Below are 13,934 nucleotides of genomic sequence, written 5' to 3' on the forward strand. Positions count from 1 at the left end.
GTTGGGAGTAAACCCTATGTTTCTGACCCTGGTCACAATGACTCGCATACTATTCTATCACTTGACAATAGGATCCACAACATTCGCAAAGTTCCAATGACTTTGACTTTCAAAATCTTTCTCAGTTAGAATTCTACAAAAACTTTAATACTAATATCAAAATTTAAAAACATTATTATCATTATGATTATACTGTAGATTACCCGATGTTTTCTGGAAAATTTTTAAATAACAAAGATGATAAAGAAAGGCTAAAAGGGAATATAAATATGCAGGTGAAAGCAATGGCATGAACATTTTCAATGCAGACAGTTTCACCTACAGACTCCTTATGGTTTCAGAGATGTCAAAAGTGTTCAAGTTTAACATGTTTTTAAGATGGTCACATGACCAAATACATGCAACAACATAAGCTCACTTAAACATTGAGTTCAGGGGAGCTAAATATGAATATTGTTTTTTTATTAATGAGGAAAAAAAGTTTTTTTTAAAGCAAATATTTGTTACAAGTGAACATTTGACGTTCACCAAACACATAGAGGGTATTACGCAATGCACAAATGTGCATCCAATAAGCACAAATGTAGAGAATGGACACAGAAAAAATACATTCCTGAGGGACGAACAATAATATTCATTGTAGATACAGCTCATCAAGAGCAGTTATGGGTGTCTGTTATTTCATCCATCAATCATGGCCACAGGACCCCCACTTTCATAAGCCAAGATCAAACCCTGTCCATCAAACTGAGGCATTTTATTATTAATTGGTTTGTTTACAAAAGAGACCCCCCCAAAAAGATAATACGAATGAATAAAACAAATAGACTATTTTTAAGGTAGATTCTGTTTCACAATTAGGTGTTGTACCAGGAACGGGCAAGTTCTATCAGTTCCTGTTTGGAGGGACGAAACCACTACAATTTACAAACTGATAGATCCTAGAACTACTTAACTGATTAGCACATGAACTGATATTCTCCACAACTTCCCCTGCAAATATTTGTCTTAATCTGCTGAAACTGGTATCAAACAGAAACTACAAACAAAAAATTCTATGACGTCCCAAGAATACACTTGTATTGTTTTATTTTATTGATAGTCAGTTTATAAATTTTCAGTACACCATTATCGTCTATATACACCGTGATATAAAATAATTTCATGTCTATATCAAACATAAATACACAAACTCTCCTCAAATTCTATAATTCCACCTACTCACAAAACAGGTCACCTCTTATCTATCACGACTGAAGTTGCTTCTCAAACAGAAATGGAAATAACATGTCCCTCTATTCATGTCATAACTAGTCTAGTACCGATAACAGTGCTTCAGAAACTCTTGTAAATGTATACTGCCAGTACACCAGTTAATTACATACCACAAACTCTACTCTCTGTATGACAGTTAGAGACCATTCATAAAATTAACAATATAGCTTACACCATTTCTAGAATTGTCTCTAACAAACTATGAAAATTTGAAGAAATATATCATGAAGAAATCTACATCCTCTTTAGAAAACATAGTCAAAATTAAAATACTTACAAAATTTAAAAATGTTAAATATTTGAATTTTCCACCATATCCCCTGAAGGTGAACACTGTAGAGTTGGGAGTACCATCAGTAATTGTGAAAATATTGTAGGTGATGCTGCACAAGTACATGACAAACATGCACACACTGAATACTCCAGCCACAACAGCCATTTTATCAAGATTGAGTGCCAAGGTCCTCAGTTAGCAACTTCAAAGATTCCCCAGTCAGCAGTCACCAATGCAACCCAAGCTAACTCAGAATGTGGACTTCAAACTCTGAAGGGAGACAACTCTGTAAACATGCTACTTTCTGAAAAGCTTGTTACAATTATAGTAAAGGCATCTGCTGAGCATTTCGTTGTTTATGATGGTAAAGATATAGTGATTTATGAACCTGTACAATGTGTGCACTGAAATATCTGAGAGGATTTAAAAATAATACTCTACATCAAACATGCCTCTACAGAAAGCCTTAGGAGAAACAGAAGATGAATAAATCATTGGATTATTTGGGTTTAATTTTAAAAGTGACACTGTGCATCTATTTCAGATTCTAACAAATTGTTAGATTCTTTCACTTGCAGACCAAGACATGTTTTATTCATATTTTTTTGCCATGGCCAATAGTACAGTCACAGTTTACAAAAAGTTTGTACAGAGTGTCGTCAGGATCAGTTGTATGCAATTCTATACAGGTGTAGACAATTAACATTTATCTTTTGACATCTTATTTTAAAAAATAGCGAGTCATAAATTATGCTTGTCTTTTAGGTTTTTAGAAGATGCACAAACTTTTGTCAGTATTGGAAATTAGGAATATATTTCTTTATTTTTTCTGATACAAAGGACATTCAAATAAAATATGAAATTCAATTTCCTGCAAGTTTAAACTCACTTTATTTTTCCTTTCAGGAATGTACAATCTACTGATCTATCACATGATCAACCAATGACAACTAAACCCCCATTACATGAATGATCAAATTTTTCAGTTGCCAAACATTTGTACAATTTGTGTTTTCTTTGTTTTTACTTTTCTTTATGTCACCTGATATTTTTTAAGAAATATAAAAAAAAGAGATTTAATTAGTGTTTTTAAATTTCATTTTTGCTGTATTAAGCATGTTAGGCGTCACCTGACCAACTTCTTAGCATCTGGTACTAAGCTCCAAAATTTACTTGACAGCAGTGTTCAAAATAAGCGGCTGCACAAAGGCCCGTTGGCAGGTAGATTTCGTGTTGGGAACGTAGTTTCAAATTTGTATGTGTCCTTATGGCCTGAGGTTAATTTGCATGTCCATTTATTTGTCGCAATAAGCTACATTTTTTTTAAAAAGAGGGTCTGAAGAGTTCAGTAAGGACCTGCAGCTTCTAAAGTCTGTGGGTCCTGATGCAGCATGGCAATTATTTTTCTTTCGAACACTGCTTGACAGTCTGTATTTTCCTACACTTATTCAGTTTGGTCTACAGTAAACACTGCAGTGTAGAGGGGACACGTAACTGCCTCGTAACTTCTTTAAAAAACGTTACATGGATGTTAGGACTAAGTTAAGGGCTTGAAATTGTTCTTGCACCTGTGCCTGTGGCACACATGAAATAAGAAATAACATACAGGAAGTTTATGTATGGTGCCTCATGAGCATGGTTATTTTCATTAAAAGTACTTACATTTAATTTTATTTTATGTCTGACAAAATTAGACTGTGAAATGAAAGCATATAATTCAGTGATTTCCATTGACTGTAAATTACAGACATTTGACAAGATGTTTAAGATTGCACGAAATGCATTTGAATGAAGTCACATCTTTTTGTATAAATATTATGTAAAACATGTTTTAAACAGAAGTGTTTATTCTTGTTGACTGTTCTGAAAAACTTAGCAGACGATCGCTATTTGTCAAAATGGAGATTAAACAAAATATTCCGCTATTCTTTTTTTACAACATTTGCACGGAGAATGGTCAACCAGATGGAAAATTTTTTTTTAAAAAAAATTCTTTTTTTTTTCAGTGGTTCAAGGCGTTTCAGAACCAGCAATCTTGAAACACATTTATGTTCATCCAAAAGTTTGATCTTATAGATTTTCTGCCTTTTGTTATAAGTATTGGATAAATTAGATAAGGCACACCTAAACGAAAAATGGCATACCTGATTTACTTCTAATTTTGAGTTTGTTCTTGTTTCGCACTTGAATCAAGGCAGACAGAAGCCTGATGAATCAATTTGACCTTCACATTCAATGTATCACCCTTATATTTGCTGCACATGTCCCCACTGTGTTAATTAACTTAATTATCATAACCAAGGTATCATAATTTCATATATTCACTTTAATTAAAAAACGTATGGCCAATAATACAAATATTGAAGCTTGGTTGATCAATATTCAGACTGCTTATTACCAGAATGTTTAAGCATGCAAAGCAGAACAATGCAGACTAGGAAGAGATGTTTCCAATTAAGAAATATATTATTTGAATTTTGGTGGATATTGATAACTGTGGATACAAACTTTTCACCATTTATAAAGTGACAGGTGTATTTGATTGTAGGGGCATTAATTGTCAGGGCATGTCTGCTCAATAGCTGCGACGTCATTAGAACCCCTTGGTGGTCCCACCCTGAATACCCCTAAAGGACATGTACACTACCCTGTTGGCCTGATGCAAGTGAAAATATAACAGGGCCAGTGAAATGGTATCACTTTGTAAACTGGTTGTCTTATGAATAATTTTACTTATCACCTTTTTTATTTCATCGATTGATAAATAATAACTTGTCTTTACTAAGCTTTGGAAAATAACATACACAACTTAATCTGCTTGGTTTGACATGATATATGATAAATTTCTTTCTTTGTCATTGCAAATGATTTGAGATTTTTGTCCATTATATCATTAATTAATCATACTACCTTTTTCTATTTATCTGGTCATTTAAAATATCTTCAGGCTGGTGCCAACTGACCTCTTTGATTCCTAATAACAAATCTAATAATCAGATCTGTCATGGAGTGTATCCAAAACTTCATATCAAACCATAAACTATATCACACATACTGTACCATGATTAAAGCATATTTATTGTTTTATGATATGTATTATATGAGTATTTTTTTTCTGCATACATTTCCAGTCAACAGATGTGATACACACCAAGTATGAATGTTTGGAAGGATCCACTTTATGGTGTATAGAAATCAAGTCAGGGTTTTACCTGATGCAAAATGTTGTGTTCTCTTCTCGATACAAATTGAAAATAGGTGCAAGTAACATACATGGAAGTTCTGGGGATACATATTAATGTGATTGTTTCAATAATTAAATTTACCAAAATTTTAAATTGCATGTTACATTATAACTTAACTTCAATCTAACATTGAAATCCCCATCTAAACTGCTGGGAATGAGAAAGCATACACCCATGTTTAAAGGTGGCTAAAAATGAAACACACAAGAAATGGTTATTCGATGGTGATGTGCTAGGTATCATGGTTGTGTTTTGGACCTTGAGTTTGCAGTGTTTTGGCAACTGTTCTCAGCTTAGTAATGTTCTGAAAACATTCATAATCTTTTGGTCAAATCCATTTTTTTTTGGCCCAGCAGTTTATGACAGACTTGAGGCTTCTGACCATTTGCAATTAAATGATATCGAGAAAATTCTTGGAAGGTACGTGTAGCATTCCACAGTCAGCCAGCCTGGGACCCCAAAGTGCAAGCCTTTGACCCCCCTTATTTATTAAAACTAAGAGGCCCCTGGACTCGAAAATAGATAGACCCAAGTAAATCCCTGATCAAGTTCAGAAAGCAAAATGACCCGTGAAGATCCGGGGTAGAATAGGTCTTCAGTAACCCATGCTTGCCGTAAAAGGCGACTAATAGGATCGGGTGGTCAGGCTCGCTGACTTGGTTAATGCATGTCATCGATCCCAATTGCATGGATCGATGTTCATGATGTGAATCACTGGATTGTCTGGTCCAGATTCGATTATTTACAGACCGCCGTCATATAGCTGGAATATTGCTGAGTGGGTCTTAAACAACAAACAAACAACTCAGAAAGCAAAGACACACATAATAATTTCTTCATCTCTAGTTACTCGGTGACATTAAAATGGCATGAAGCTGAAGGGGAGGAAAATGTATACTTTATTTTTGGTTTTAAATAAGATATAGATCTGTATGCAAGTCACCTGTCACTTGCTATGGAAATGAGACACTGACAGCATTAACTTCCTGCATGATGTGAATTACTGGTTAAAATTGTATTGCAATACCAGAGATTCATGCCAATGTCGGTAACAATTGTACAATTGAAACTTAAAATATCAAAATTCAGGCAATTATCATACTTAACAAAGGTGAATTATCATACTTTACAAAGGTTAATTATCAACTTTACAAAGGTTAATTATCAACTTTACAAACGTTAATTATCAACTTTACAAAGGATAATTATCAACTTTACAAAGGATAATTTTCAACTTTACAAAGGATAATTATCAACTTTACAAAGGATAATTATCAACTTTACAAAGGTTACTTGTACTTTACTGATAACAGGGCCATTGAAATATCACTGAAATATTCTCTCTGAAAATAAACATAGCGGACCAACACATTCATTAACATTTGCAAATCAAAAGCAAATCAAATCATCTGGGGCTCCAATCAACATCATGTTGGTAAACATGGTACAATGTCTATCATCTGACAAATATAATCTGCGAAGCTCTATCACACACTCAACAGTTTATATCAACTACATAGAAAAAAAAAAAGAAGTAAATTTACAAAAAAATGACTATAGTTTGTTCTTCTTCCAGTCATTTGTTACCTGATCTTTGGTCAATTTACAGGTTGGCCTGGCTACTATTGTCATCAATGAGTTTGTTCGATATACAAAATGTAGTTGTTTGTTTGTTGCATTAGTTTGGTAGGATATCTGGATTTCATCGAATCGATCAAACTGTTCTTCACTTACAATGTGTTATACCGAGATCGAGGTAGGAAATATTTGCGATATCCCTGTTTTAGATACAGTATATTGTTTGGGCCTGTTTGAATTTGTCTGGGTTTAATAATAAGCATTATACTTCTTTAAGAAAGAACTGTATGTTTTAATGTTTTTATTTTCCTCTAGCTACACCGCTGCAAAATTACACCTACTATTCAGGGCTTCAGAATAAAGAATTGCATGAATGGTATGACATTTCGATTACTATGACAACAGTATGTGATCTGTTTAACAGAATACCAAGCTAGAATCAACTAATATCATAGATTTAAGAACAGAATCTGTTACAATGGCCACAAAAGCATGTGATAAGTCACATAATATTGCAAGGTAGTAGATCTGTTGGGACATGACCTCACTGTGGTATTCAAAACAGTGCATTTTGTAAGGGGGGGGGGGGGGGGGGGGGGGGGATTAAGTAGGGATGGTGGAGTATTTTGGAATGCACACAATCATGCATCTGTACAATATGGAAGAGTATCAAACTCATGCTGGCAAAGTAAACATACTTATTCCTTAAATTCAGTTTTTGTGATCTGATTGGAGTAGACAGAAAATAACAGTGAACCAGTTGCCTACTATCAGGAACTGGTAAAGAACAGCTTCTGTCCCCTGATCAAAATATGTGTCTGCCAGACCATATTCACAATTTATCTCTCTACATAACAAGCCCATGTTCAACATGTAAACAGTTTGCCACCATTGCATGTCTGCACATAGTAGACAAAAGATGGCATGGGTAATGCAATGTTTACAGTTCACAAAACACCAACTGCTTTGGACCGTGGAGACACAAAATCACAGCCGCGACAGGGTCCCGTTTCACGTTCAGACCAACACATAAATTTCCCAGCCCTTCAAATAAATAGTCGCACATATACAATAGTAGTTCAACAACAAACGGATGGATATACCAGAGACCACCGGTATATGGTCTCTCGATATACAAATACATATTCTCAGACTTCCCGCCATCTAAGAAACAGACGATACTGGTCGACATACTGTCTTATATGCAAAAATCTTGTTAAAATATGATACATTCACAGAGATGTGACATTGCCAAAAGGCCTTTCAACGTGCCCTTTCGATTTGACAAGAGTAAATATATAACGATTTCACGCAGCAGGATTTTCAGGGCATGTATTATCCTCTCGTTTCGATCGAAATGCAAATTTACTTGGGCGTGATTATATGATCAATACCTAAATCTATTGTCTCTTGTAATAAGACTTCATATTGATATGAAATTCATTTTCTGACAACGTCTTGGAAAGTAAGAGACATGTACGGTTACATGGAATATTTCTATCAGCTACACGCTGTCTGTAAGGTATTATTTACAAGAGATGCAAAAATAGAAGAAGATATTACCGCATTCCAGAACGTAAGGAACATGAGCTTGCCCCCCACTCCATCTGTGAATACAGGGATCTTCACGACGTCCCACCAAACAGAGAAAGAATATCCCACAAAAAAGGCCAGAAACAACGCGCTTTGAACTGCATCCATGGTCGTTACGGACGAAGCTTCTGACGATCTGGGACAGCGATGTGTGGTCACGTGACTGTTTGAAAGGACTGCATGAAGCGCAACTGTGCCATTCAGCGTCGAGTGGTAATTTTACTTCAGGTTCCAGCGCCTGCACTTTTGTTCGTGTTTATAGGTTGTGGTTAATGTCATGATACATTTTTAAGGAATAGAATGTCACATGGTTGGATGACTGTATCGTAAATAGAACTGTATCAATGCAAATACTACCGGAGAATCGACCGAAAGCATATTCATATTGACGGATGAAGACGGGGATGGCTTTTCGGGAAATTCGAAGATCCTCACTCGTGTCCCTAGGTCTAATATCAGTATGACATTCATGGAGAAGTAATATTCCGTATTTATTATATATATTTTGTTCAAAATAATCGAGTAAAAAATGCGTACGAAGAAGCTGGGTTATGGGCCGGAAGAGCGAAACCTAGCCATAATCAACTCTAAAATCTCTTCGCTTTCGTGAAGCTACAGTAACATTGGTCACGCTACAGTAAACACGGGATATTGCTATACCGGGACTCTCAAATTACAAGAAAAACACAGAAATGCGTATACCGTAATTACAGTAGTAATTTATTAGATGCTGAAGTATAGTATAGTTGCACAAAAGTACTTTACATTTAACAAATTTAATAACTCTAATACTTTAATATTTCATAGATGTACGTTATAATTTCTACAGAACCAACAATAACTTATATCTTAAAATATAATGGTAAATACATAAATATATTCTATAATAAACTTTCGGTTGCACTGGCATACACGTTGTGTTCAAGTCATTCACTCCAAGTGGATCAGGTCACCAACGTGATCTGTGTACTCAACGTCGCCGATGACGTTGTTGACGAGATTATCTTTCAGAGCCTGAAGACGGTTGTCAATCAGCCGGTATCTTCTCTTTCTGGGTGGTGCTGACCACTGGGCTCCAATTCGTTGAATGGCGACTTCTACGTTGGATTGTTCTCTTTGCGTAACAACTTCAAAAATGTTCGGATGGCTCTTCCTGGCAAGTTTGTTGAGTTTGTGATTCCACCCTATGTCTTTAAGATTATTATCATCATTATCATGTGCGTTATTTTCTTACCTGCAAAGCCGCTTGAAGAATGCCGTTTTCAGTGATCACCGACGCTCTGCAGGCAGCAACAACGCAGTTCCAATACTTCTTCTCACGGACCGTTTTCTTACAACGAAACTTGAATCCCTCATAAAACAAGTGCTGACCACCTCGCGCGGTATCAACCATGGTCACTCGAACTTGTGCATTAGCCATTTTGGACATAGATAAATTAGTTGCACTCTTTATATATACCATCACATACATACTGTATGTATTCTTAAGAAACGACTCTCCTCTAAACCCATCGGTATCATAACCCATATCAACTAAGAAACTAATTGTTTGTTCAATTAAGAAACTGATCATCTCTTCTCCTGTGTTTAAACATCCAACTGTATTATTTTTTAACGAAACGACTCTCTAGTAAATCTCCTCTCCTCTGTTTGAACAGCACGGTCGCTAATCTAAACAACGGTAATCCGGTGTTTTTATAGCAATTACTCATTTTTCGCCTTCGTAGGACAAATACCCCAACTTGGGTTTTCACTTTACTGATACTAGGGAAAATTGGATTTTCGCTAACCCGGCACGACACCAGAAGCTGTGTCATAATGGTGCACATATGGCGTTGTTACGTAATACAAAGATCATTGTTGACGTGATATGTAATGACGTCACAGAAGGTCAAACTAATTGTTACATCATGTTATAGTGTCTCGTATTTATCGTACAATAAAACACTGCAGGAAGAATAGGGGCTCCAGAAATGACGTCATGATAGAACAATGTTTTATCGTGAAATAAACCACGCTTCGTTCTTCATTGTTCTTTGCGATTTATCACGTAGCTATTTTATATAGGCTGTTTAACATAATTTACACACACAAACATATGTGTGTGTGTGTGTGTGTGGATTATGTCTATATAAGATAGCTACGCGATGTGTGTGTGTGTGTGCGTGTGCGTGTGCGTGCGTGCGTGCTTGTGTGTGTGTGTGTGACAGTATCACATTCATGTGAGAATATATATTGCTGATTTTAAGAAATGAGCCAGAATTCAATTATTTCCTTTGCTCTCGCTCGGGAAATACAAACATTCAACACTTGCTTCGTCATTTTAGTTACAGGTGCAATTGTCTCAACGTAGACATTTATATATGTATAGAATCTACAAACCTATACTTTCGCAGTGTTGCAAAGTATATAAGTACGTTTTCTTAACTTACGCGAGGGTGGTGAGATTGGCATTTATATCTTCTTGTTCATAAAGAAGAACTAAAGTATATGCCATGTACATATATATACATGCATATGTGAAGCAGTGTTGCTTATTTCACTAAAACACATTAAAGGAGCGAAAGTAAGTGAGTGAATTGGGTGTTTGACGTCCGTTTAAACGATATTTCAGTCCATATATATATATATATCTTATCCTCACTTAATAGTTCAGCCATATCGCGCCATTTCAGAATAATGTGCGAGGAAAGCATATCTGAGACGTTTACCACATGGGGAAACCAACAAACAGGGGTATGGTGCCGACAAACCGAGATTTTCAATCAAGGAGAATCTTGGAATCGAACGAACGGCCACATGATCCGGTTACGCCCGACGACGCCTGCACTGCACATAGACCCCTTCTAAGCCGACTGGTCCACATGTGCCACTCTTTTAAGGAACATTTGCCACAAAGAAAGAATGATTTACAATTACTATTTTACATTGAAATGTCGGTTGAAGTATATGCATGAACTATAAAAATATAAGGTCACTCGGCTGTTTATGGAACTCTGGCAGACAGAATGCGGATAACTCGTGATGTAAATCGCCATTCGCTTCTCATATTTTCAGCAGCAGTGCACATTATTTTCCCGATAAAATCTCCAGTTTCGCGAACTCGATATCTAATAGCTCAATAAAGAGAGTAAAATATATACACAGTATATCCCTTAGGTAAAAATCATGCTATTTTTGTCCTTTTATACGAAAATGTTTTATGAAAGTCACGTCTGCTTGAAATTATACATGACCTGGTTTACAACGAATCGGTCGAAATGAATGTAGCCGTTAGTTTCTAGTCTCTGCACATATGCTTTTCCCTTCGTGTGTGCATGGAGTCCAACGATATATGCATGTCATTTGAATAGTTTCGAGGGAAACGCCATCACATATGGCAGTTATCGGCAGGTTGATAGTGGCCATATATTTTTAGCAGGAGTCATTCGTCGTCCTCGGTTAGGGCTACCGAATGGAAGAGAGCCGCCCTTACTGTTATGAATTACCATTTTCATTGCCGGTAACATCAAGCATGCCACAGTCGCCTTTAAATGAGTTCGACGATGCCATAAATAAAATATATAAAAAACAAAAATTTAACAAATACTCAAAAGTGATCCACGAAGGGTTTATGACGGAACAGATTTTAATACTGTCTCTTTTTCAGCATAATTTTATCATATATTATATACAAACAATAGACTGACAGTAAGTCTAGGCAGTACAGGATATCGTCTGCTGAAATCGTCCCGACATTGTTCCGGCATGGCAACCCAGGCAATGCGTGCATTTCCCCTGCTTCACAAACTGCAATATCATTTTTTGTTCCAAACACGGACTGAGCGCACAAGCATGACTATATTTATCCACATCACCGGGCAATAATACCAAACACTTATTATACATACATGATTCATATCATGTAAAATTAAGTTTAAAAAAAAACAAACCTGATTATATGTGAACATGCCTTTATATTATATTTTAACCTACATTCATTTTGTTTTTGTCAGATCATGGACTTTAAGGTCACAAGCACACAGAGAGGGATATATAATTACAAATACATATACTTGTGTACCAAAGCGTACAAACTGCAACTGCTCTTGGTTAAAGCACGCTATTTACGGACAGCCTTTCATGGTTATTTTTAACACAGGCAAGGTAGTATGTGGTGTCAAGATCTCTTAATAAAATATACGACTCGTGGTTTCGAATGGTTTGAATAACCTTGGACATGTTCTGCATTCATAACATTATCTAAGCTGACCAACAAAGTCGCGGGTAATTATTTAATATGAAATGGTAAACAAGCATGGACAGGCGCTTGCTGACGCCTTAATCCCGCCAGGCGGGCTCGACCGAGTGGATTGTATTTGACAACTGCTTACACGCTGACATGCTAGGTTTCGTGGTGGATTGTTTACGTGTGTTTATTTTATCACTAAACGCTTCAGCACATGTGTAGGGTTGCTCGGATATAATACACAAGGACAGCTATTCAAAAACAGATATCCTTCTTACGGGTTCTGATAACAAGTAAACAAGTATCGCGTTGTAAATCTGTCCACATGCATTGACTTGTAACTACTCTATTAATACTAATTGGGATATTCGGGGTGGAATATATCCAATGGTTGTCGTTATAGCCAGTTTTGAAGACCGGCCGGTCATAACGAGCGACTTGGCCTGTGGCATCGTGTTTGGAACGTTGCTCATGCTATCGACCACTAGTTTGCCTTGTCTACACATGTGATATATCTTGAATATTGCTGACTAACATGTAACAACTTACTCAACTTGTCAACAGGACCAAATAGTACAATAGAGATAAACGTCACACAACAGTGCGATGTCCAATTTCTGTAGATTGTTGATAACAATTCATGCTTGTTTATAAAATTATGACAATGTAAGGTTTCTAGGTAACTGTACTTACGAACAGGTCATTATTTGATAAAAAAACAACAACAAAAAAACAAAAACATAAACTGCAGGAAGCCCTAGCCTACCTAGCCCATTTGAAAATTGAAATTACCGCATTCCAGAAGGTTAAAAACTTGAATTGTCCACCGTAGACGTTGGCGCTGACAGCGGCGTAGACCCACTCATACCTGACACTGTAGCCGTACACTATTGACAACACAAGATACACGCACGTCTCCGTGACTGCCATGCTAGTTCCACAGCGTGAGGAGAACTTTGTGTATGCTAAAACTAAAGTCGGGGGAAGTTCAGGTCACGTGATTCGTAGCGTACTGTTTGATGCGCACATAAAAGAATCATTAGGCTCCCATTGTACACATTGTGCCCATGTGATGTCGCTCGGCACTATTTGAGCTATTTCAAGGCATTCTTCAAATAATATCTTCTGGACCAGACAAACATATCATGAACACTGCCCCACGCTGTCTGGGCCTCAAGAGCCATTTGCTTTTGTTTTGGTTACTGGAAACTTATTATAACTTACGAAAGTTTCAAATTAATAAAATTCACGTGCAAGATTTTAGGCGACCCTGCCGTACGTTCTGCTTCCAATTCCAAGTCAAAACTAGCCCTGCTAACAATAACAGGCGACTATGCTTGTCGTTAGAGGCGACTAACGGGATCGGGTGGTCAGGCTCACTGACTTGGTTGATGCATGTCGTCGTATCCCAACTGCATGGATCGATGCTCATGATGTCAATCACTGGATTGTCTGGTTCAGATTCGATTATTTACAGACCGCCGTCATATAGCTGGAATATTACTGAGTGCGGCATTAAACAACAAACAAACAAACAAAAACTAGCCAAAGTAATCAAAGTGTCTTATGCGAAACTCAACCCTTGTCTCAGTACATATTTACTGCCATAGTGATATTCATCATAGAATCTGTCTTAGCGGACAAAGCGGGTATAGAGTGGTACGAACAAAACTTACTATTGGACTGTCCTATAACCAGTGCCCAGACACTTAGCAACAAAATGTCGTTTTAAGATCTTACA

At 36.6% G+C, this 13,934-nt stretch overlaps 1 protein-coding gene across 4 annotated transcripts in view; it reads right to left on the minus strand.

Moving 5' to 3' along the window:
* LOC124147864 (androgen-induced gene 1 protein-like) overlaps nt 1–13,934 on the minus strand; it is a 35,040-nt gene that overhangs the window by 12,719 nt on the left and 8,387 nt on the right. The window contains exon 1 of one of the 4 annotated variants that reach the window (XM_046518689.2): nt 12,986–13,183. The exons of 1 other annotated variant lie outside the window; for it this stretch is intronic. In XM_046518689.2, the coding sequence (XP_046374645.2) occupies nt 12,986–13,123 (138 nt within the window). In that variant the 5' untranslated portion in view covers nt 13,124–13,183. Of the gene's footprint in view, nt 1–1,552; nt 1,899–7,935; nt 8,133–12,985; nt 13,184–13,934 lie in introns of those variants that run through there. 2 more of the 4 variants (XM_046518681.2, XM_046518673.2) reach the window with 2 other exon arrangements.

Source organism: Haliotis rufescens, unplaced genomic scaffold (genome assembly GCF_023055435.1).
Source record: "Haliotis rufescens isolate VD_foot unplaced genomic scaffold, xgHalRufe1.0.p SCAF_1, whole genome shotgun sequence".
In the NCBI taxonomy this organism is placed as follows: Eukaryota; Metazoa; Mollusca; class Gastropoda; order Lepetellida; family Haliotidae; genus Haliotis; species Haliotis rufescens.